Here is a 21,836-nt window from a genome sequence, read left to right on the forward strand (position 1 = left end):
AATTTCAAATTTCTGTAAAACCAAAACCTCTTTAAACCAGACACCGTTTTCTAGTTCTTTTTCAATAGGTTGGTATATGCGTAACACATTTAACACAAAATGTTTCCCAATTCCTTTGAGCTGTACGTCTTTTACTCCTCACAGGTGATTTTGAAGATTTTGATTCCCGCGTGATACAAGTCAAGCGTGTCTTTAATATGACTGCTACTGTGGGACGAAAACGAAGTACATTCGCTGTCGCAGTTGTAGGAAATGCAAACGGTGCTTTCGGTGAGTCTCTGTGAAATAAGAATTAATTTCGTTGGAAGCACATGCTGCGATCAGTGTACATGATGTATGTGTTGTCTTACTGTCATCATCGCATCCTTTTAGTGCTCGGTTTTGTGACAATATGTAGACAATACTTGCCCAAAATTTGAATGCAATGCTGCACATCAGTTGTGGCATTTCAACATTATAACATTACGTGGTATTTCAATTTTCTACCGTAGTGCTTATAGTTGGAGCATGAAATTCTGTAAAGTTTTATAACAAATATTATCGATCAACACTTAAGTAACACAGAAAGGTGGTTAGGTCCTACAGGTGTAACTGTTAAAATCAAATTTGTTGAATTAAAATATTTGCTAAAACAGATCGCTCTCATGTGGCCATGTTGGGAGATGTAGTTATGAAGCCCATTATTCCTTTCACACTCATACAATTTTAGGAATAGTTGGAATGAATTATTAGAGTAAATCCAACATTTGTTAATATTCCCTTACCAAAATCAAGTATACTGAAAGTATACCCAAGGTACGCTCTGCATGCGTAAGTTAGGTATACCTAATGTGTACCAGAAATGAAACAACTGGTATACCTTAAGTAGTCCAGAATTGGGCACATTGATGGGTATACTTTGGGTATACCTCTTTGGAAGAAGTATACCTTAGGTACACCTATTTATTTCTGGAAAGTATATCCTAGGTACATTTATTTCGAAGAGTATACCTTTGATAAACCTCACAAAACAAACAAACAAAAGAACTCAACAGGTTTAACCCTTTTCCGGTCAGGGGAGTTTCACGCTATCAGGTTAAGTCGTTGAAAAACGGTCATGATTCAATGCACTCCAGTAGCCAGCATCTGTGCATGATATCCTGCCAGACATTTTTGCAAAAATAGGCCATAGTTAACAGACTGTATCGACCACAGTTTTCACATTTTTTGCAATCTGTTTGCATACACACTTCATTACCACCATGGACAACAATTTCTCGTATAAAAAAAATCACCGTTTTATTTCAATACACATTTTTTACTGTCGTTAAGTAACGATGTTTTGCCCTTTGTACAGTCTCAATAAACACGTGTTAAACATTGAAATAAATATTGCTTAATTGAAAACACATTACAAGCAAGTACAAGGTCACTACATGAATGCAAGTTCGAAGTAAAAAGAAAAAAAACGCGTGAGTATGGGGATATTTGGGACATGTACGGGGGAAAACGTGTTTGACGTACTCGACCCGTTAGCGTACATTTCAAATTGCAACGTATATTCAACGACTTGAACTACATGTGTAACATATTACAACGTACTTTCCGTGACTTAACTGATGTTATATTCAAGCTCTAACGTATATTAACCGACTTGACCGTATGAGTAAGTCCACACTTACAACGTATATTTAACGACTCAAACTGAGACTGAAACGAACGAGAACGTAACTGCGACGACTTGATCGGGGTTACCTTCACACGGCAACGTATATTCACCGACATGACCACATTAACCAACTAAATATTTCAACGTATATTTAACGACTTGAAATAAAACGAACTAGCGAGAACGTAACTGCAGGGACTTGGCGTGTATATATACTCACGCAGAAACGTATTTCCACCGACTAGACCCGATGAACTATCCTGACATTAAAACGTATAAATACCGACTGAGCATGAAACTAAATTAACGATAACGTATTTTCACCAACTCAAACTATTGTACAGTTCGTGACGCTGTAATAAGTCCCAAATTTATTTGTTGTACGCCTTTCTTAGTCGTCCACCCCGGCGGGCTGCTCCCATGAGTCTGCCTGATGTCGAGGGCTGCTCTTCCGTACTTCGTGTTTGTATTCCCACGGTGCGTTTCCCCCTCAGTGCCATGTTGTGATGAAAAGCAGCGAAACATTCGCCCACGTGAAGGTGAACTTTACAAATTGGGCATCCTTTCGATGTTTCTGATAATCGGCCACTCGCTGTTTTTCTCCCGTCCTTGCTGCACTGCTTACACGATTTTTGACGCCCGGATAGTCTGCATATTTCGTGCGAATCCATGTTTTCACTACGAATAAATGACGTGTTACTTGGAAAAGAGCCAACTTCTCTTATGGATTTTTGAATTCTACTCGAGTGTCCACCAATCAGTTGTTTACCTGTGCGGATATTGAAGAATTTGTGCGTTACTTTAGTCGTGCGATTCAATGCCTTGAAACATTCATAAGCATTGACCAATGCAACATCTATGAGGTAACAGGCCATGTAGATCCACCAACGATTGTTTTTTCTGCCCGTGTGATAGTATTTTCGCCTTTGGTTAGAACGATCCATGCCACCCATGTGATGTCTGTAACATTGTAACGATACAGGCACGTGTCTCTCGTCATCTACTGCTTCTGCCGACGTAGCCAGTGGGGGATAGACTGTATTTAAAATCAATATTTGCGCGCTGTCATCCTGGTATGCAGTAATATTGATAGTGTCGTCCGGTCTAGTTGCTGCTTTCATTTCACCAATTTTCAATTTCAGCTTCTTGCTTTTCCCTTCAGGAATTAATTGCGGCGGCATGGTTTTCCGATTTCGTCTGCTAAAACTACCGACCATGTACACTTTCTTGTCTTGTAATTCAAGGGCTGTGTTAACTGACGTAAAAAGCGAATCACAGAAAAGAATATGGTTTTTTTCTGTGAAGGGCTGTAGCAACCGGTGTGTTGTCTTCTTGATTGTCCCAGTTTCTTTCTTTCTACCCTCAATTGTAGTTTTATATTTCACCCCCAAATATGGTTCAAAGTTTGCAATGTAAGACGTTGTCGAATCGCACACCTGCCATATTTTGAAGCCATCACGGTCGGGTTTGTGGGGCAATCTCTGCTTAAACTTGGACCGTCCCTTGAATCTAATCATACCCTCATCAATCGAAATTTCCTGTCCCATCTGGTAGTATCGCCGACAATTTTCGAGTACGGGTTTCAGCCACGGGTTGATTTTATACAACGGGTCGGCCTCTGATCGTTGACGACGACGTTCAATGTCAGGATCCTGCCGTGGGTCATTTACTGGATCAGCTAAATGAAAATAACGCATTAGCATTTGAAATCTGGCCCGAGTCATTACTGACGCAATTCCCATATTCTGCAGAAAGGGGTCACTCGACCAATAATCGTCGATTGCTGATTTGTGATCAACACCCATACATATCATCACACCAAAGAATGCTTGCATTTCACTGAAATTTGTATTACGCCAGCGGGCATTTAATTTTTTTGCAGTGCATTTTTGATGATATTTGGCGTATTTATTAGTCTCGATGGAAGCCAGTTCTATCAGTTCTGGTGGGATAAATTTGTAGAAATATTCCACCTCACGAGCATATGAAGGCAGTTCGAAAGTTGGTCCAGGTTCGGGTTCAAAAACTGGAATAGTAAATATATCGCCGTCTTCCTCCGTGGCCATTCTCCATTCACCAGTGCCGGAGGCAACATAATCGAATGTAGCACCAATTTCTGTGTCGGATTCAATTTCAATGTCGCTATCGAGTACAGGTGGGTAACGTTGCTCTAAAAAATCGTCATTCTCAGCACGATCTTCATCGATTTCTGAATCTGTATCGTCGTCGGTTGCAACTATGAAGTCATCTGGTATTTTGTGTCGTAGCTCACCCGTTTTTTCGTCCAATACAAGTTCTTCATCACGCGTGTCCATTGGCGATGCGTGTGCATACACAACACGTTTTTTAATAGTTTGTTTTTCGGGGAAACTCGCAAGTGTTGATTGTTCTGTATCGCATACATTTTCTTGTACCATTTCTGTGGTGACATCGACGTTTTGTTGCGTACTCGCTGGGTCGATATGTTCAGGCCCCTGCTTTTCTGCGTTGGCAGTTGTGGCGGATGTCGACGGTTTCGAATCGCAAACATTGTCTTGCAAAAATTGTATCACATCTTCGACGGCACGTTGTATTTCAGCGTGATTAACTCCCGTTTCTTCGGCATCTGCTTCGTCGGCAGCTGGCGATTCAACCACTTTACGGTTTGTCTTCGATTTACGCTTGCCTCCTGGTTTGCCCCCTAGTTTGCCCCGCAGTCCTTCAAACGGCTTTCTTCTGTAATCACCTGTTCATTGACAGAGGAGACAGTCTCCGACTTGCGTTTGTTCTTTTTCTTTTTACGCCTTTTCTTGAGTGGACTATTATCACTGGTGTCCGTGGTACGTTCGGCTGGTAACTCACCGACGTCAAATGTTTCCTTTGCTTTGGATTTCTTTCTTTTTCCACGCTTTGCTGGTGAAAAATCTGTCGTGTCAATGTCAAACTTATCACTCCCCGTGCCACTGCACGATTGACGCGTTTTCTTCAGTTTCCTTCTTGCCTTCATAAAACACTTTCTATCTGTATAGGACGGCATATTAACGTATGTGTCGGAAAGGAGGCACACAGCGAGTCTGGGCTTTATCTCACTTTCTTCGGCCATATTTATACTGAACGACCAGATGTCCACAAGACTGCATCTCCCCACAATTTGAATATTTATTGTTATGTAAATAAATATGTTATTTTTTTGAACACGGATTGGTTACAATTTGCATACACATAAAATTGCATATGCTAGCTCAGACGGTGAAATCACGTGGACTTGAATATTTCCCACCAGCTGTCCCGGTCATTTTACGTTGGTGATTGCCGACATTCCAAGCTCAGCCGTTGGAATTCGTCATGCTATTCATTCTAAGTGCCGGGACTATTTGCCAAGCTGGTCAAAATACGTTACTACCGTTATAATCGTGAATCGTGTCGTTCAGATACGGTTGTAATGCTGCAGTTTGCAATGTGGTCAAGGCGTTTTTTTTACATCGTCGCAAACGTCGCGTTGTGACGGTAAAATAGTGAAATGAGCAGACAAGTGTATAGAATTACATTCTTTATTACTCGGTTAATTTATTTGACTTGGCGTAATCGAAAACAAATTCTCTCCCTCCATAATTTCGCAAGTGTAAAATATCAGGTTCCGTACAACGTATTATAAACGCTTGACCGTCTGAGCAAACTAAATAGCAGGCCGTTTTTCAACGACTTAACCAGTTAGCTAGCTGGAGTGGGAAATTCTAGCATACCCATATTGACGGCGGTTTTTCACCGACTTGACCGGAAAAGGGATACTCCAATCGACTGTCCACATGCAAAGTTGGAAATAGGTACATATATGGTATACCTGAAATATACCAATTTTAAACTTTGCATGATAGCTGTGCTCAAAGGTATACCTAAAGTGTACCACTTCAATTTCAGTATTGGAAGGTACATTTTAAGTATATTTATCCAGAAGCAAATTTTCAAATAAATAGTATTTTGGTATACCTGAAGTATACCAAAATCAATTTGGTATACTTATAGTGTACCTTTGGTATGCGAAAGGTATACCAGAACAGTAAGGGTTAACAGCTGGTTTATTGCAAAATTCTTGTGCATGAAGTGTATTTAGATATTGTTTATTTCACTGTAGGGTATGCAGTTGGAAAGTCTGAAGATATTATGTCAGCTCTGAGGAAAGCAAAGAATAGCGCTGCCCATTGTTTGTATTACTGTGAAAGATATGAAAACCATACACGTGAGTGAGACCATATAAAATGGAAATTAGCTCAGCCCACTGGAGAGTAACAAATGTGTTCACATTATTGTTGTGTCAAATGATTTTTTATGGATTAAAAACTCTCTTTCAGTTACATCGCTGTATAAGGACTGGCAACAAAACTTTCAACCAACAGATGTGTGTATATATTGAATTACACAATGATATATACAGTGTACATTGTTGTGGTTGCAGCACCATGTGGGGGGAAAACCTTTTTTCAGAACCTTGTAGATTTCCAATTGAATAATACAGTGTTTCTTGCCAGTGACGAGTGAGGAAAAAGTGAACTACATGTATGTGGCAAGAAATATAATGCACTTAGCATAAAGATCATAACAATTCCTTTAATACTTTGATAGAAAGCAATATCTGGTTATTATGACGTGCTATATTGTTAATCTTGAGTTCTTTGGGAATTGCAAAGCTTCATCTCCAGCCTCAGTGTGCATGAATTCAGTTTTCACATGACTTGCAAATGCAACTTTATATTTTCATGGTCAGATTTTATTATTGTTCATTTTGAAAGTACCTTAAATGTGTGATTGAAAGACATCTTATCTTCATAAACAACAAACTGTCACAACAACAAGCTGCCCAAATTTCCGTTGTACTGATTACATCTTTTTACATCAATAGTTTAAGTTTATTGAAACACTTAAAATTCCTCAGAAGGAATTAAAATGGTTACACTAACTGCTAAAACACATATATAAAACATACAGATTTTACAAAAATTACTATCTAAAGCACGACAATTGTTTAAAAAAAAAGCTGTTGATATATGTAGGTAATACCGTAATATTGAAAAAAATATAGATGAAATAATAATAATAAAAAAAAAGTAATATACAGTAAATCAATGATTACATGAGCATTCTATTGTCCCTGTAAATTGTCTTATCTTTATATTTTGCTTTTATTTTTAATCAACTTCGAGATAAATCCTGTACTGAAGGCTGTCTTGGCATAATCACTTCATCAATCAGTGCTGATTGTACTTAGTCCCTTATAAGTAGCATTTCATTCAGCCAAAGCTATGATTGATTGATTACACTCTAATTGCTTACTTTTAATTTGCATACTGATTGACATGTTTAAAGGGGCTAATTACATTGATATTTGATTTAAAACTTGATTGTATGTATTGAAGCAGTGAAGTCCAGTCTAATGTAAATTGATGGTACATTTGTATTACACAATTGGTGACATTGTTTGCATAGCTTTTTGAGATTAAATTAAAACTGCATATCAGAAAAACATAAAATTACAAGCAAACTTTGGTATTACAAAGCAAATACTACTGATCTATTTTAGCAAGGTCGTTCAACTTCTTGGTTTGAAAAAACTGAAATCTTATTGGATGAGGATGAGGTGGTGTTTGTTGTTTCTGTCCTCAATGCACATTTATAAAGCCTCGTCATCATCTTTGAAAGGAGATGCAAATTGTTGAATGGATTTCTCATATTACCCTCTGCAATACTGATTACTGTAAAATCTCTATTAGAAGCCATATCCCTAATAGAAGTCACACCCATTCATTTTTGAATATTTGAAAACCAAAAATTCATCATTTCTCATATGTGTGGGTGCTCTAATAGAAGCTGCATCCCCTCTATTGCATTGTACCATTTTAATAGAAGCCATGGTTTCTAATACAGATTTTACAGTAGTCTTCCAGATTTGTGTGTTTGTGTCCCGCTGGTTTATAAAGGTAAATATATTATTTTATTTTTTCAGTGTACCATGATGTAGAAACAAGATTCAAAGCTACAAGAATAAGAATGAAGAAACAAAACAAAGGTAAATCTTAAGTTGTGTAAAACAGGTTGCCATGGTAACAGTCTTTGATCTATCTAAAATATATTCAAATACTGTAAAATACTTTATTTTAGCTGTAATTAATTTTCGCTGAATAGACTTTTTGGGTGTTTTGTATGGAATTTATTTTCACTGATTTTTGACAAGTTGAATGTAAAATATAGGAACAACAGTATCTTTGCTGAATTTTATTTTTACTGAATCATTCCTTCAGCGAAAAATAGTAAAAATTAATTCCAAGCAATAGTAAAGTATTTTACAGTATAAGTTAATCATTATATGTTTTTTTGTTTTTTTTTCGTACCACCTGCTTGTCAAAATTGGGCAAAAACTTCTGTCGTCAGATTTTCTTGCTAGGTTGAGTACATAAATATATTTTTCGTGAACCGTAAAATTTTTGTTTTGTCTTGTCAGGGTATGGTTTACGCTGCCATCGAATCATCAAGGAAATCTGTAAACTGGCCGGTATCACTGATTTATATGCTAGAGTGTACGGTTCAAAAAACCCCCTCAACATCTGTCATGCTGTCTTTCAAGGGTTAGCAAGTCAGGTGAGTTCCTGCAATTCTGATTGGTTGTACCATTTCAGAATGGGGGAGACCATGATGAGGTGCTTACTGGGAATCACTATGCAATATAGTAGTCCCAGGTATACAAGTTTCAATGTATTATATGCCAAATGTTCAATGTATTATATGCCAAAATTTTAAACAATATTTGTATTTTTTTAGGAAACACATCAACAAATTGCCGACAGACATAGACTTCATCTTGTGGAATTCCGTGAGGAATGCGATAACTTTCCGTGTGTTGTGGCATCACCGCAGGGAGGCGATGTTCGTGATGACATTGAAATTAGGGACTGGGACAAAGAAATGCCTTTGGAATGGAAGGAGATAAAACCAAAAAGCAAAAGATCAGCAGGATTTGAAAGAGATGGAACTATGATTATATAGACAGATGTTGTGTTGAGTCAAACGAGTGCAGAACCGCATACATGTAAACAGTTGATTTTACATCGCAGTCTTGAATTATTTTATGTTAAAGATACAACAAACACATAAAATGAATTCCTATGATCAATAACAGTACCATGGTCCAATTATATATTCAATGCATTAAATATTCCCCAGTTCATTGCACTAAGATACTTGTACTTTGATTTTGTTACTGGTATATAAATGCCTATCACGTGTATGGTATATATTATCTTGTTTGGAAACCAATCATTGATGACCCCAGAAGAGCATCCTTGTATGTACTAGTATTTGTAGCGTTATATTTTTACTACAGAACAACAAATGAATAAATAAAATATGAAAATGTAATATTTGTATGACTTATGAATCATGCGTCTATAATTCAGTATCATAATACGAGTCACTAATGATATATCAGTTTATATCTGTTATAATGAAGCTAGCAGTTATATAAATGACTTTGTAATATTGCTGTGTATGCATATGAAAATTTCTGCCTATAATTTTACCAAGGGGATTTGGATGTATATAACATGATCTAAATCCTACCGGTATTACTTGATTTAAATTTGACTGTTGGTGGCGCTGTTGGCAAATGCATGATGATGATCTATAACTTTTACAGCTGGAACACTGCTGAAACCCATAAAGGCAGCACTACTTAAAGGATGAGATTCATCTTTTAGGAAAATGTCAATGTTATAATGCTGTAAAAATTTCAACTTGAATTTAGTGAAAATTGTTAATTTTTAGGACGTCAAATAAATACACGTGATTTACATAAAATGTAAAGACTGTGAAAAGTATTCCTATATATACATGTAGCATGTTCATAGCATACGTTCTGCATGGGTGTGCATGTGCTCAGTGACTGGTTTGTAAGAACCGATCATTTTTTGAAGATAAAATAACAACACTTTGCTGCTGTCATTATTAAATATACATGTATATGTTTATGTTAATAAAACAAATTATGGGCAACGTTATTGCAGCAGAACCTGTGTTGATCATTTGTTATCACCTTTTTGGATTCTGGTTGGCAAAAATAGAGAAATGGGAATTAACTCTCAAGTGCCAGAGTCAACCTTGTCACCATTCACAAAAATTAAACCCATAATGTTTTTCAGATTTGTTCCAAAGTTTTTAGCGAATTGGAAATCGAAAAATGTTGCGTCAAAGTGTTGGTAGGAAATATACGGCACTCGTAGGGTAGGGTAGGGTTATACATGTAGTAAAAATTGGGTGATTTGGGTAAAAGATAAGAATGTTTAATTTGTTGACGGTATCTGAGCAATGGCAAATACTTATCCTAATATCAGATTAAGAGTTTTCAAGACCATTTATTTTTTGACCCAAAAAGTTGTTTTTTAGACAAAAATCAAGGTCATTTTATGGATCATCAAAAAGACAACTACATATTTGTTAAGTTGCTATATCCAGATTTCTAAATATAACATGACACGTCTTAAATGTCATCATTTATTAGCTCATTAAAAAAAAACATTGTTAAAAGATGCATTTCAACCCAATCTGAATATACTGGTAATAACATTTTTTTATGTTTATTTCTCTCAATTTTATTTCATTTCGATTTATTATTTATTTGTTGATTTATGGTAATAGTTATGAAAATAACAAGTATGTGATAAAAAACATAAACAAATAATAAAAACAAATAGTAAAGATAAAATAAATTAAATTAAAGCCACAAGCGGGGCTCAAGCTTTCAGGCATCTGTTTTATAATTATTAGGTCATGTGATTGCTACTACCGGTAGGTTTGTTTAGATGATCAGTACCATGAGGTCAAAATGCAGTTGGTTCTATGTATTTACTTAGTTTGGTGAGCAAGAAGTTCCTCTGAATATATAATGAGGCATATGATTATGCATATTAATGAGGCCACATGGTCATATATGGCCATCTCTTATGTTAGTCACATTTTTTGTTTAATGTCTTTGTTATGACATTAGTTGCATTTCTCTATCTGCAACGATGCGCGAGACATTACAGTTATACATATTGATGAGGTCAGATGACCCCCCCTCCCCACCAGATGGGGGTCAAACCATGTGACCTATATGTAGGCATGTGATATTTCAAGGAAAGAAATGTGAAGTGAAATGCACATACAAAATTTCATATCAAACAGACCAATACGTACACCACACACAATTGCACGATTTTTATTTTTTACCAAATCAAAGATGGTGAACAAACATTGTGACTGCATGATCAAAATCAATTTTATATTTCCATTAAAAAGCTTAAGCTATACATGCTATGTACAAAATATCAAGTTGATCAGTTGAAGCATTCATGAGAAACATCTGCCCAAACTTTTGGTCATTTTAGTCAACAATCAAAGATGGCGTCCAAACCATGTGAATAATTTTATTATTTTAAATGGGACAAAAAAAAAAGAAGAAGAAAAACATAACGATGATAATAATGCTCCAAGCCAGAAAGTCTGTACAATACATCAAATTTTAATCAAATTGATCTCAGTCTTGAACCATAGAGCATTTACTATGGGGAGGGGGACAAAGAAAACCTGGGTGTGAAAATTTGAATTATTTGTAATCTGAATACAGAGTGGATTTATACTTGTGCAGTTTATTGAGGTGTGTGAAACTGAACGTGTGATTGAAGTGAATATTGGAAAAAAATATTTTGATCCCAAGCCATTTATTTTTCAGTAAACTTCATAAATACATGCTACAGCTGTCCTATATCTATTATTTAGTTCGCTTGTTATGAAATTAAAAACACAAAAGAAATATGACATGCAGATAATAAGTGATTTTCTTTGTTTCACAAAAAGAGGAAGTTAAGTTATAATGATGCATTATGGGAGAAAAATTACAGTCTAGCGGTACTTTGCATAGAGTGGTTCATTGCTAAAATAAAAAACATAAAATTTCATAATCTTTCATTTACTATTCAGAGTAATACGTACGCTTTGAATCTTTACAGAAAACACATAAATTCCACATACAAACTCAAAAACAATTTTCATATGGCTTCCATTGATAGATTAATTTCTTGCTTGGATTGATTTAACATAATAAATACTTATGTATATGCACAGAAAACTCATTGACGCTGCATTGACAGCGCTTCCGGTGACGACACAACGCAGAAAACTATGTAGCGTTATTTTTTCTGTTAGTAATGCATGCACTATATGCACTAATGAGCAGAGGTGTGTCTGTGGTCAAATTTAAATAAGTCATATTTTAATGAATCATCATGCAATGAATAGTATTTTTGGTTCATTTGTACTTTGTTAGAAATGTGCAAAAATAGAGCAAATACAATATACATATATTACAAATATTTCATTTAGGTTCATTAATTTAAATTTGGACTTATTTACTATAATTTGCCAAGAACTTCTGTTGCCATGTGAAAGCAGAATTCTGAACCTTAAGGATTTAAAGTCATGACATTTTGACTGTGTATAAGCTGGCATGATTACATTTTTTTTTTTAAAGAAAACTGAATTGACTATGAAATCTGGAGGTGGCTGTCACACATGCCATAATACTTAAGCACATACCCATAATCCAATGCAACATCGCGAATGCGCAATCGCTGTGACCCGTAGACAGCCGAGGTCACCATAGGGTTGTCTGAACTGTAGAATTTGTTCGTTGTGGGTCTTGTTCGTCCAATTTTTAGCCTAAAATCGGACACCAGGATGGCATCAATCCCGCAGACAGATGTCGACAAGCGTAAGCAAATTAGTGTGAGAGGTATTGCGCAAGTAGAGAACGTTACCACCATCAAAAATACATTTAACCGGCACCTGCATTACACGTTGGTGAAAGACAGAAATGTGTCCACACAACGGGATTACTATTTTGCGTTGGCTCACACGGTTCGCGATCAACTTGTAGGAAGATGGATTCGAACGCAGCAGCATTATTATGAAAAGGACCCAAAGGTAATATATCTAAATGTTGATTCCTTCGGTACAAGTTGATGCTTTATCGTATATGAGTGTGGTTCGATCCGGGGTTCGATGAGACTTGAAGAAGTTCGGGTCATTGGCCTATACTATATTTCATTAGCGCCGGCCGGCTGCAAAAGACGTGCGTACGTGTGGAAGTGGGATTTTTCCTTTCCTAGTTCCTTGAAGCGAGTGTCATGTATTTGGTTCGTATTGTCGTACTGCGGCGACGTACCGCTGCCGATGATGTTATAGTAGTTTACTATTTTGTCAAAGACTATAACTGTTAGCTGTTTTATAAACCCAATCAAATTAACTACCTGGTCGTCTGGGCCGCTGTCACTGTCAAAAGTTGTGAAGTTTATTGTAAAAAAAACAATTACAGGTCTATTTGTGTGATGCTAGCGTCGAATGATGCATGTATATGTTACATGGTATGAAAATTAAATATCAATATATATATAATAATAACGATTTGGGTAAAAATCTGAGTTAGTTGTAAACGACCCATTGTTATGCAAATTATGTCCCATAGGCAGCTTGCCAGGCAACATATATCACTGTTCGCATCTGTTTTTTGTATCCCTTTATGTAACTCACATTGGCATAGGAGAAAAATAGATGAACACATTATGTCATCGTAAAGAGGTTTGCAAATAATGGTGTATAAACTTCCTTGAAGGGGGTGGGGTATCAACACTGGTGTAAAACTATTACATAATAGTTATGAGAACATAAAAACACATAAGAACATGTTTCACCGGCTCGAATATGATGAAGGCAACACCAGTGACCATTTGCCACTATGTAATAAGTTCATTAGAGTTCTAAAATGAATTTGAGTGCAAAAGTCAACTATTCTTGAATTTATTTGATTTCGAAGTAGGCAAGCTTAAATTTTAAGACAGTTAAATGGGTATATTGACCTGTATATGCAAATTCTCCTGATTGGCTCCATCCTAGTTTAAAAAAAAGACTAGCTCCAAAATCTAACAAGTTTATATGTATGTATATTATTATGAAATTTTCCTTGTCTTAAAATTGTTAACTTTTTTTTGCTCGATTGAAAAAAAATACTCAAAAGATAAAAATATTCGATCAAACGTAACATTGTCTATTTATGAGTCAACACCATTATGTTCATTATCCGGTGGCTGGTGTATGCATACCTCTTGTATAAATTGCATAATTCAGGCCAAGGTAACTTTTTTTCAGTGAGAACATGTATAATTATAAAGCAGGTCAAGGTCTCATGTTTCTGATTGTTTATAATAGGGATATTCCGAACTTCTTTAGAGTTGGTATTATACAGTCTACTACTGTGAAATAATTTATTTTAGCTGGAATTAATTTTCGATGAAAAAGCCTTTTGGGTGTTTTTATGGAATTTATTTTCACTGATTTTTAATGAGTTGAATGTGAGACATAGAAAAAAAAAGTATATTCACTGGATTTTATTTTCACTGAAGCATTCCTTCAGCGAAAATAGCAAAAATAAAGTAAACAGTATTACTTCTCTATTTTATGAAACTAAAAAAATATAAGCAAATCTGTATTGTATTAAACTGTACTAGAATGAAGATAGGTGGTAGCTGCTCTCACCATTGTGCTTTTAGTTTTAAATAGAGGGGTGACAAGTGTTCATCAATAAAATAACGTAGTCAGTTTGTATAAAGGAATGACTGATGAAATTTGTTTCTAACATTATTTTAAGCTGGCAGAGATTGAAAGTGAACTAACTAATCAGTGTTGTATTTGGCGTAAATCCCCAATGAACCTCAAAGACAGTGCATCTCGTATTACGCTCACTATTATAACTGATACAGCTACATTTCACACTATCAACTCAGCATGAATATTCATATGATCTCTGGCATTTTTCATCATATAAAATATTAAATAAGCATGTGGTAATTGAGTGATATCATAAAACATGGTGGAATTAATGTATCAGAAGAATTCTTCATCTTTTTGTTGCTATGGAAATAGCCAATTTTGTTTGTAATTAACCCACTGCACCTTGACCTCCCATGGACATAAATATTTGCATATAAAAGGGAGAAAGTTTATGTTTGGAGCTACATTTTTTTGTTGTTGGTGTGCCAAACTGACTTGACAACAAAATTTAATTATTTTTACTACCATCCTAGTACCTCCTCCTTCTTGTCTAAATCAAACACAAACGACTGCCAAGATCTTCTTGAGAATAACTAGATAACTAGATTTTGTCCATCAAATATTGTTCCATTCTTTCCTGTCTACTGTTCACTGCATGGTTACATAGATCAGAGGAACAGTTATAAATCTTAGCAATCAGCATACACACATTTTATGTCTCTATTGAAACTATTCAAAGCTTGTTTGCAATGTTTACGGTCAGTTGACATTTTGATGACATAATATTATGGGTAGGAAGGCATATTGTTATCACCTAGAGTTAGTGATCAGTTGAATTTTTTTTTAAAGTTCTGATAAACTGCTTTTATTTCAATGACCCAAGATAGAGATTTTGAACTCTTAGGTATAAATATATACCATGAATTCCATAGAACTGTAACCATGTCTATTCTAGCCTTGATATTTGTTTATATTAAATTGACATGCTTGAGTTTGTCTTTTAGACAGTATGCAAGTCAGGTTAGATTGATTCCCTGCTTCATTTCCCTGGAATTAAATAGTACCTGTGCATAAAATAGATTGTCATGTCTGTTAATGTAGGTGAATTAAAATTCAGGACAAGTACGTTACTGATTGATAAAGAGATGTGATTTCGTTTATGACTGGGGGCAGACAGCCTATTGTTATCAAAAACCTTGAATGGAAAACCAAACATAGTGTGTAGAATTTTCAGTAATTTTCAAAGTGTTGTTAATATGTTTGGGTTTTTCATAGAATGAATACTAGTAAATCATTAAATTTGTTGTTAAAAAAAGAAAGAAATAATACTTAATAGAAATATGCTGGTATTTTATTTATTAGTTATTTTCGCTGTGCATAGATTTGGCTTCATGTGAATAGAAGTTAGGAATTGTGGATGATAGGGTCTTTTAAATGGATATATTTGATATGGAAGTTACATTCAGTATTTGTTTGGATAGCCTCAGCCTCTTCCCCAATGGCCCACTGAAGTACAAATATTATATCTAACCCCTTTGCTGAAATGCTTTATTTATAGGAATGCAGCTTTATTAATTTATTAAGTGTAAGGTACGTTTGGTTTCTTGGTAACAGCCGTTAGTATGGCCAGTAATTTGACGTTCAACAAAACATTGTTAGACCCCCCCTCCCCTACAGAATAGCTGTGATAGGGTTATCTCTTAGGCTTTTGCTAATTGTTCGTCAGTCGCTAATTGCAAATTACATTTTGATGTGGCTACAAGAAATTATGTCACTTTCATCACCAATGGCTAAAAATTTCAAACTATGAAATATTCATAGAAATGATCATTTAAAAACATGTCATCACCCACAGAAAGGTGGGTTAAACATCAGAAAGCATATTTTATAAAGTACAATGTATGTGTTGTAGCATGGAGTCATAGCCAAAATAATCCTCCTAAACTTTTTTTGTTTTAGACAAGTTTAATCCCATAATTTCCTTTGTCTTATCGTCCTTTCACCTCAGGATCGTCGTCGACGCATGATTTACTCTCAAGCGTTGCTGCACACAGTACACATTCCAAGGTCTTGTTTTACGGTGTCGCAGTAAATGTCAAAGGACATAAAGCATGCGCAGATCTTCTATACGTAAAGGAATCGTGTTTGTGAGATCGGGAAAGTTGCAATTTTGAAAATCTGATAACTTCTTCTTAAGTTTATGTAATTTTTCATTTTCCGTTGTATTTTTGAATCAGCAATATTGTAATGTTTTGAAACCTTGCTAGTACTGTTTTTTAGTCCAAAATAAAGCTTGTTTAATGATCTTTGCAATGGTGCATGGCATGGACCGCACCGCGTTGTACCAGAGACTGAATTTTGAGGTTCGAAATGACACTTGAAGTTTATATCCCATGTATGTCCTACTTCCTATGGCAGTGTATCAATTTTCTTTATACACCATGTACAAGAAATTCGCTGCATTTTTTGTTTTCGAGCAATCGTTTTGATCACAGCATATGCAAAACAATTCTTCGTCTGTAATATGCTTTTCGATTTCGTTTACGTCTTCTGAATTGAAGGATATAGCAGTTTCAGCATCGTAGTCAAACTCGTGCGCGTTATCGATCGTCACCATATTTGTTTATAAGAATTGTCCCGAAAATCGCTGAGTGCTGCTGAAGGCGTCCATAGTATGCTAATTCACGGTAATCCTCACTGCGCTAGGAGGAAACTGTCTTCCTTGATCCGTTCGGCAAATAAACTCTATGTACATACAGCGGCTACCATCCTGGTACCTTTGATCTATGCTTGGCTGTGACTCCCTCTCTTTTTACCTCCATGGTTGTAGTTTCCATCATCAATCATAATTGGCGAGACATTATAGTTTTTGCTAGCTTTCTTAATTAATTTTTTACTAACAAATGCTTGGATATTCCATGAAATAAGCTGACATTTGAATGATAACATTGAGTAACAGCCCCCCCCCCCCTCCCTCACCTGGTAGTGGCTTAATTAATAAAGGAACCTTTGTAGGTTTTAAGTTAAAGCCAAATAAGAAATAAATTAATCAAAAAGTTTATTTCACTTAGAGCAAATACAGTAGTGTCCAATATCACAAAACTCTTATTTATTTCATGTGACCTTTTAGAAACTAATCACGAGGATATTTGTTACAATATCTTATGTGATAAGAGGCGGATAAGTGATGGTGACCTCTCTGTTAAAACCCAATCAATAGTTGTGTTCACGTTACACGAAGTACGGGCTAAGATTTAAGCTGATTTAGGCTTATCTAGCATATTTGCATTTTGGCTAGACCCAATTGCGTCCACGCACAGGGAGGGCCAGTCGTTAGCACGGGCTAAGGGGTGCCATTAGTCGGTGACCTTTGGTAAGCCGCTATTTACGAACGAAAAATGGATGACACGCGCGAGGTTCTATTTCTGCTGCTGAAATGTTTCGTTCTAATTTTGAGGGACGTGCACAGGAACGCGAGAGAAGACGGACCCAACTTATTTGGATGCACATAAACAGTATACAACGGTCGTAACAGAATACAAAGTTTTATTAATGCATGTCGTAGACAGCGAACCAAATTTATTTTGTCTACGATTGGAGCTGCTGTACGCTCTACTACTACAGTGACCCGATTAGTGTGGAAGCGAGCGCGGAGTAATGACTGGTGGAATAGTGTCGTTATACGAACATGGGACAATTTTCACACCCAAAGGTCACCGCAGAGGGCGCTTAGCCCTGGGCTAAGCGTTCGCGCATACTTCGTTAGCCCGTGCTAAGGTCTAGACCGCGTCTTAAATTCGGATCAGATTTAACCCGTACTTCACACACGTTCACACACGTTTTCTTAGCATGGGCTAAGGAATTTGACCTCTTAGCCCGTGCTAAGGAGCTGTGCGTGAACGCAACTATTTTAACACTAGACCCATGAAAGAACTTTAGCACCAGTATACAGTAAATATTTGACCAAGCATGGTTATCTACAGCACAAGTAAATATAGCTTATCTAATGCATCAGTACTCAAAATGTTAGCCACTGCTTAGAATACAGGTACGAATGCTTAGTACAAGTTAAATCTGACCTGTTTTTAAGGCACAGGCTAACAAAGTGTATGTGGACACTTAGCTGGGGCTAAGCGCCCAAAACACCATTACTGGTATATCCATTTGGAAGATTTACAATTATATTCATAACTATTCATTTCAGTATGCCATTTTCAACATGACAATCAATGTATACCAATCAACATGTATACCTTGGTTATTACTGTACTGAGTAAACATAGTTAAAAGAACTGAAGATTTCTGCTCTCCCTGCGCTTTAATTTTATATACACAAATGTGTTGGCGTCAGGAAATCTAAAATAGAATACATTCCATACATACACTTTGCAGTTCATACAAGGGTTAAACGCCATAATGAATTCATACTAGTATTGACCAAGATACTTTATAGGTTTGTCAGTCCTTGCAGTTGACCTATATCTAGGCTGTGTAAATAAACAATGATTAAAAAAACTTTTATGATAAATTATTGATAAATCTGAATCACTGTGAAGTCAGTGGCTTACCAGTGTACCAGAGCTCTGTAGTTTGTGTTGTTTGGGATTCACCAGTGAAGTTGAAACATGTACAATGCACTGTTCTTTCTTTCTCTGAGTCATGTTTTTTCAATATGGTTGAATCTGAAAGGTTTAGTTTTAATAATTAGGTGATCCAGTATTATTAATTAGCTAGTATCTTGGAGTAAAAATAATTCATTTGCATAATCTAATGCAATATTCCCTTATTAGTTTACATGGAATATGGTTGCCCTAGGTGAAGCTATTTTATTGGTCCATTCCATCTTAATCAGAACATTACTGAGAAGTTCTTGATAAGTAAAATAAAAAGTAGGTATTTAAACTATCTGATCCCTTGAAAATGGTGTTATTTACCTAATATTTGTTTTACCTGGCTTATCTGATCAAATACAGGTAGACATGTGCAAAAACCTACATTTCCTCTGCGGACAATGCTTTTTCTTCAAATATCATACTTTCTTGTAAGATCAGGAAAATTCTCAGACTGCTTAAATTTCAACTGAGAAAATATTAATGTACCGGTAGCTCCTTTAGAATTGAGCACACAGGAAGAGGTAAGTTTTGAACAGCTCATCACCATTAAGTAGAATTTTAATGTGAAGAAATCCCACAGATTTCAAAGAAGCTTTTCATGAGGATCGTATAAAACTGTTTGCATTGGATGAATAATGAATATTGATTATCGGACCATTTTCAGTTTAAATGTCAATGAATACATTTAAATGTTTAGTTCATTGGTGTGTGTTATCAACCTGAGTCAAGTGATTGATTACGAGCATTGAATTATACATTGAATATGCGAGAAAGCCTTAAATCGGGAGTAATTAATTTAGCATATCATGAGATGAGGATATTAAGACAGGAACTAAAATGTATATTATAGTGCTGTAATGGTAAATGGACTACAAGCAGTTGACCCAATTAAAGGGGATGTTCCTTGTAACACAAATTCAATAAAAAGTGGGTCATTCTTATAAAAAACTAATGATGCTGACGGCATGGTACATGCAGATTCAAATAAAAATATCTGACCAGGCAAGAATCAGATACATGTCCGATGTCCGTCGTTTTTGTTTGTATTTTCGTGTCCAATTCAGTATTTGAGAAATCTATGGGATGAATGAAAAATATAAATACCGATAATTCATGTAAATTTCAAAAAATATATCTCAAAAAGATATATCTCAGACCACTAAAGAACAGACTAGCAACGCGGCTTTTCTTTTGGTCAGATGCGAGCCACGTTTGTTTTGGGGCTTAACTTTTTAATCCAATAAACAACCGATCGAACTAACGCGACTATAACGTACTCTCCACAAATGTGACAAATATTAAATGACTTCAATCGCTTAGTTGAGTGAGCATATCAAGTTTTCAAACGGAGTGTCCACAAAAACTACAAATCGTCCACACAAAGGAACACTGTCGATGCCAACACCGCCATTTGACCTTTATAGAAAAAGTTTGATAAATGTTGGGAAAAGTCAATTAACGAGAAATATTACTATACATTTGCTCATTATGTATTCATAAATATTGTAGACAAAAGTAGGAAACATTAAAAATGCTGTAACTCATTCAAAAATTGACCGATTTGGATAGAAACACGACGATGGAAAGGTCAGAACACATAGATGTCATTTCCCGTTAGATCTGAAAGTATGTGCCTGCGCGTTCTGCACTAGAATGACATCATGAAAAACACGAAGCAGGTAAATGTGAGTATGATCGGGAATCTTCAGGTAAAGCTTGTGTCAATAAACTACCAGCAAGGTCTGCCGTGGCACGCATCGTACTGGCGTAATCCCCAAATTACACCTAAAACAATAGGCGTTGCTAGTCTGTTCTTTAGTGGTCTGAGGATATATCAAGGGTAATTGCTGTTACTAAATCAGGCTCAGTAGTTGAGCAATTCCCCCATGTATTTTGAATGAACACACAGAAGACTATAACATTTTTAAACATTCATTTTACAGACTATCACTCTATTAATTAAAACTGGCCTTGTCATCATTCATCTAAGACAATTCTATGTTACCTGGGAAAAAATGAATAATTCATGATAATGTTGATTCAATGTCACCTGCCACAGCTGTTGTTCACAAGCCTGTGTATATACACTACCCCCACATGTGTATACTGTGCCACTTCCAAGCCTGCCAGATTGATTTGTCTCACAATCACAGCTATAACTTGTAATGTTGTATTGACAATCAGGACACGTTAAACTTTAATCTTATTTTCCTAAATCTTATACTATCAAAATATATTTGTCACCTTATTTTGACTGGATTGTTATGATGTAAATTTACAAATCCCTTGAACCCTTGTATCTCACTTGACAATATTTATGTAAGCATATTAAGTAATGTTTTTATTTATATTACAATAATATTTTAATATTCACCAGATTATTTATTTATTGCTCAAACAGTCCACATGTGCAAGATTAACTAAACTATATTCTGATAACATTAAAATATTTGTTGTGTTGGTATAGATATGTTAATTTAAAATAACGTAAGAAAAAAACCAGACATGTATACCTCGTTAGACTATAAAACAGTCAAAAGATTTCATCCGGTAAACTGCCTCTAATGGAAGTACACATCAAGAAATTTGCATTTATTGTATACGAAATCATCAAAATGTGTCATTATTTTAAACCATAGACACACATCTCTCATTTATGTAAGCAAATATAGTATAAGAAATTAAATTGCAGAGAACCATGATTTTATGTCAACTCAATATTTGCATGTATGTTCACGTCACCTTTTGAAATAATAGCATATTTCTGTGTGCACATGTGGTTGATAAATACTATAGTGAGAGGAAATATATTATATTCTACCACCTGTGCATATGAATTGATCTTCTAAACCATCAATGAGATCATGGAGGGATTTGTTATGAGTAGATTCTCCCTTAGAATATTGAATATGTGATTATAGCGTAAACCAGTTTTCATATATGCACGCTACATGTACATAATATAC

The 21,836-nt window shown here is 35.6% G+C and overlaps 2 protein-coding genes across 2 annotated transcripts in view; both read left to right on the forward strand.

Annotated features, from left to right (window-relative positions):
• LOC100369119 (small ribosomal subunit protein uS5m-like) overlaps nt 1–9,683 on the forward strand; it is a 25,136-nt gene extending 15,453 nt beyond the window's left edge. The window contains exons 5-9 of the mRNA XM_002731405.4: nt 145–270; nt 5,760–5,864; nt 7,626–7,688; nt 8,121–8,257; nt 8,438–9,683. Of these exons, the coding sequence (XP_002731451.1) occupies nt 145–270; nt 5,760–5,864; nt 7,626–7,688; nt 8,121–8,257; nt 8,438–8,662 (656 nt within the window). The 3' untranslated portion in view covers nt 8,663–9,683. The remainder of the gene's footprint in view (nt 1–144; nt 271–5,759; nt 5,865–7,625; nt 7,689–8,120; nt 8,258–8,437) is intronic.
• Nucleotides 9,684–12,282: 2,599 nt separating this feature from the next.
• LOC100369263 (glycogen phosphorylase, muscle form-like) overlaps nt 12,283–21,836 on the forward strand; it is a 29,186-nt gene continuing 19,632 nt past the window's right edge. The window contains exon 1 of the mRNA XM_085492538.1: nt 12,283–12,634. Within this exon, the coding sequence (XP_085348664.1) occupies nt 12,389–12,634 (246 nt within the window). The 5' untranslated portion in view covers nt 12,283–12,388. The remainder of the gene's footprint in view (nt 12,635–21,836) is intronic.

Source organism: Saccoglossus kowalevskii, chromosome 2 (assembly GCF_978046115.1).
Source record: "Saccoglossus kowalevskii chromosome 2, keSacKowa6.1, whole genome shotgun sequence".
NCBI lineage: Eukaryota > Metazoa > Hemichordata > Enteropneusta > Harrimaniidae > Saccoglossus > Saccoglossus kowalevskii.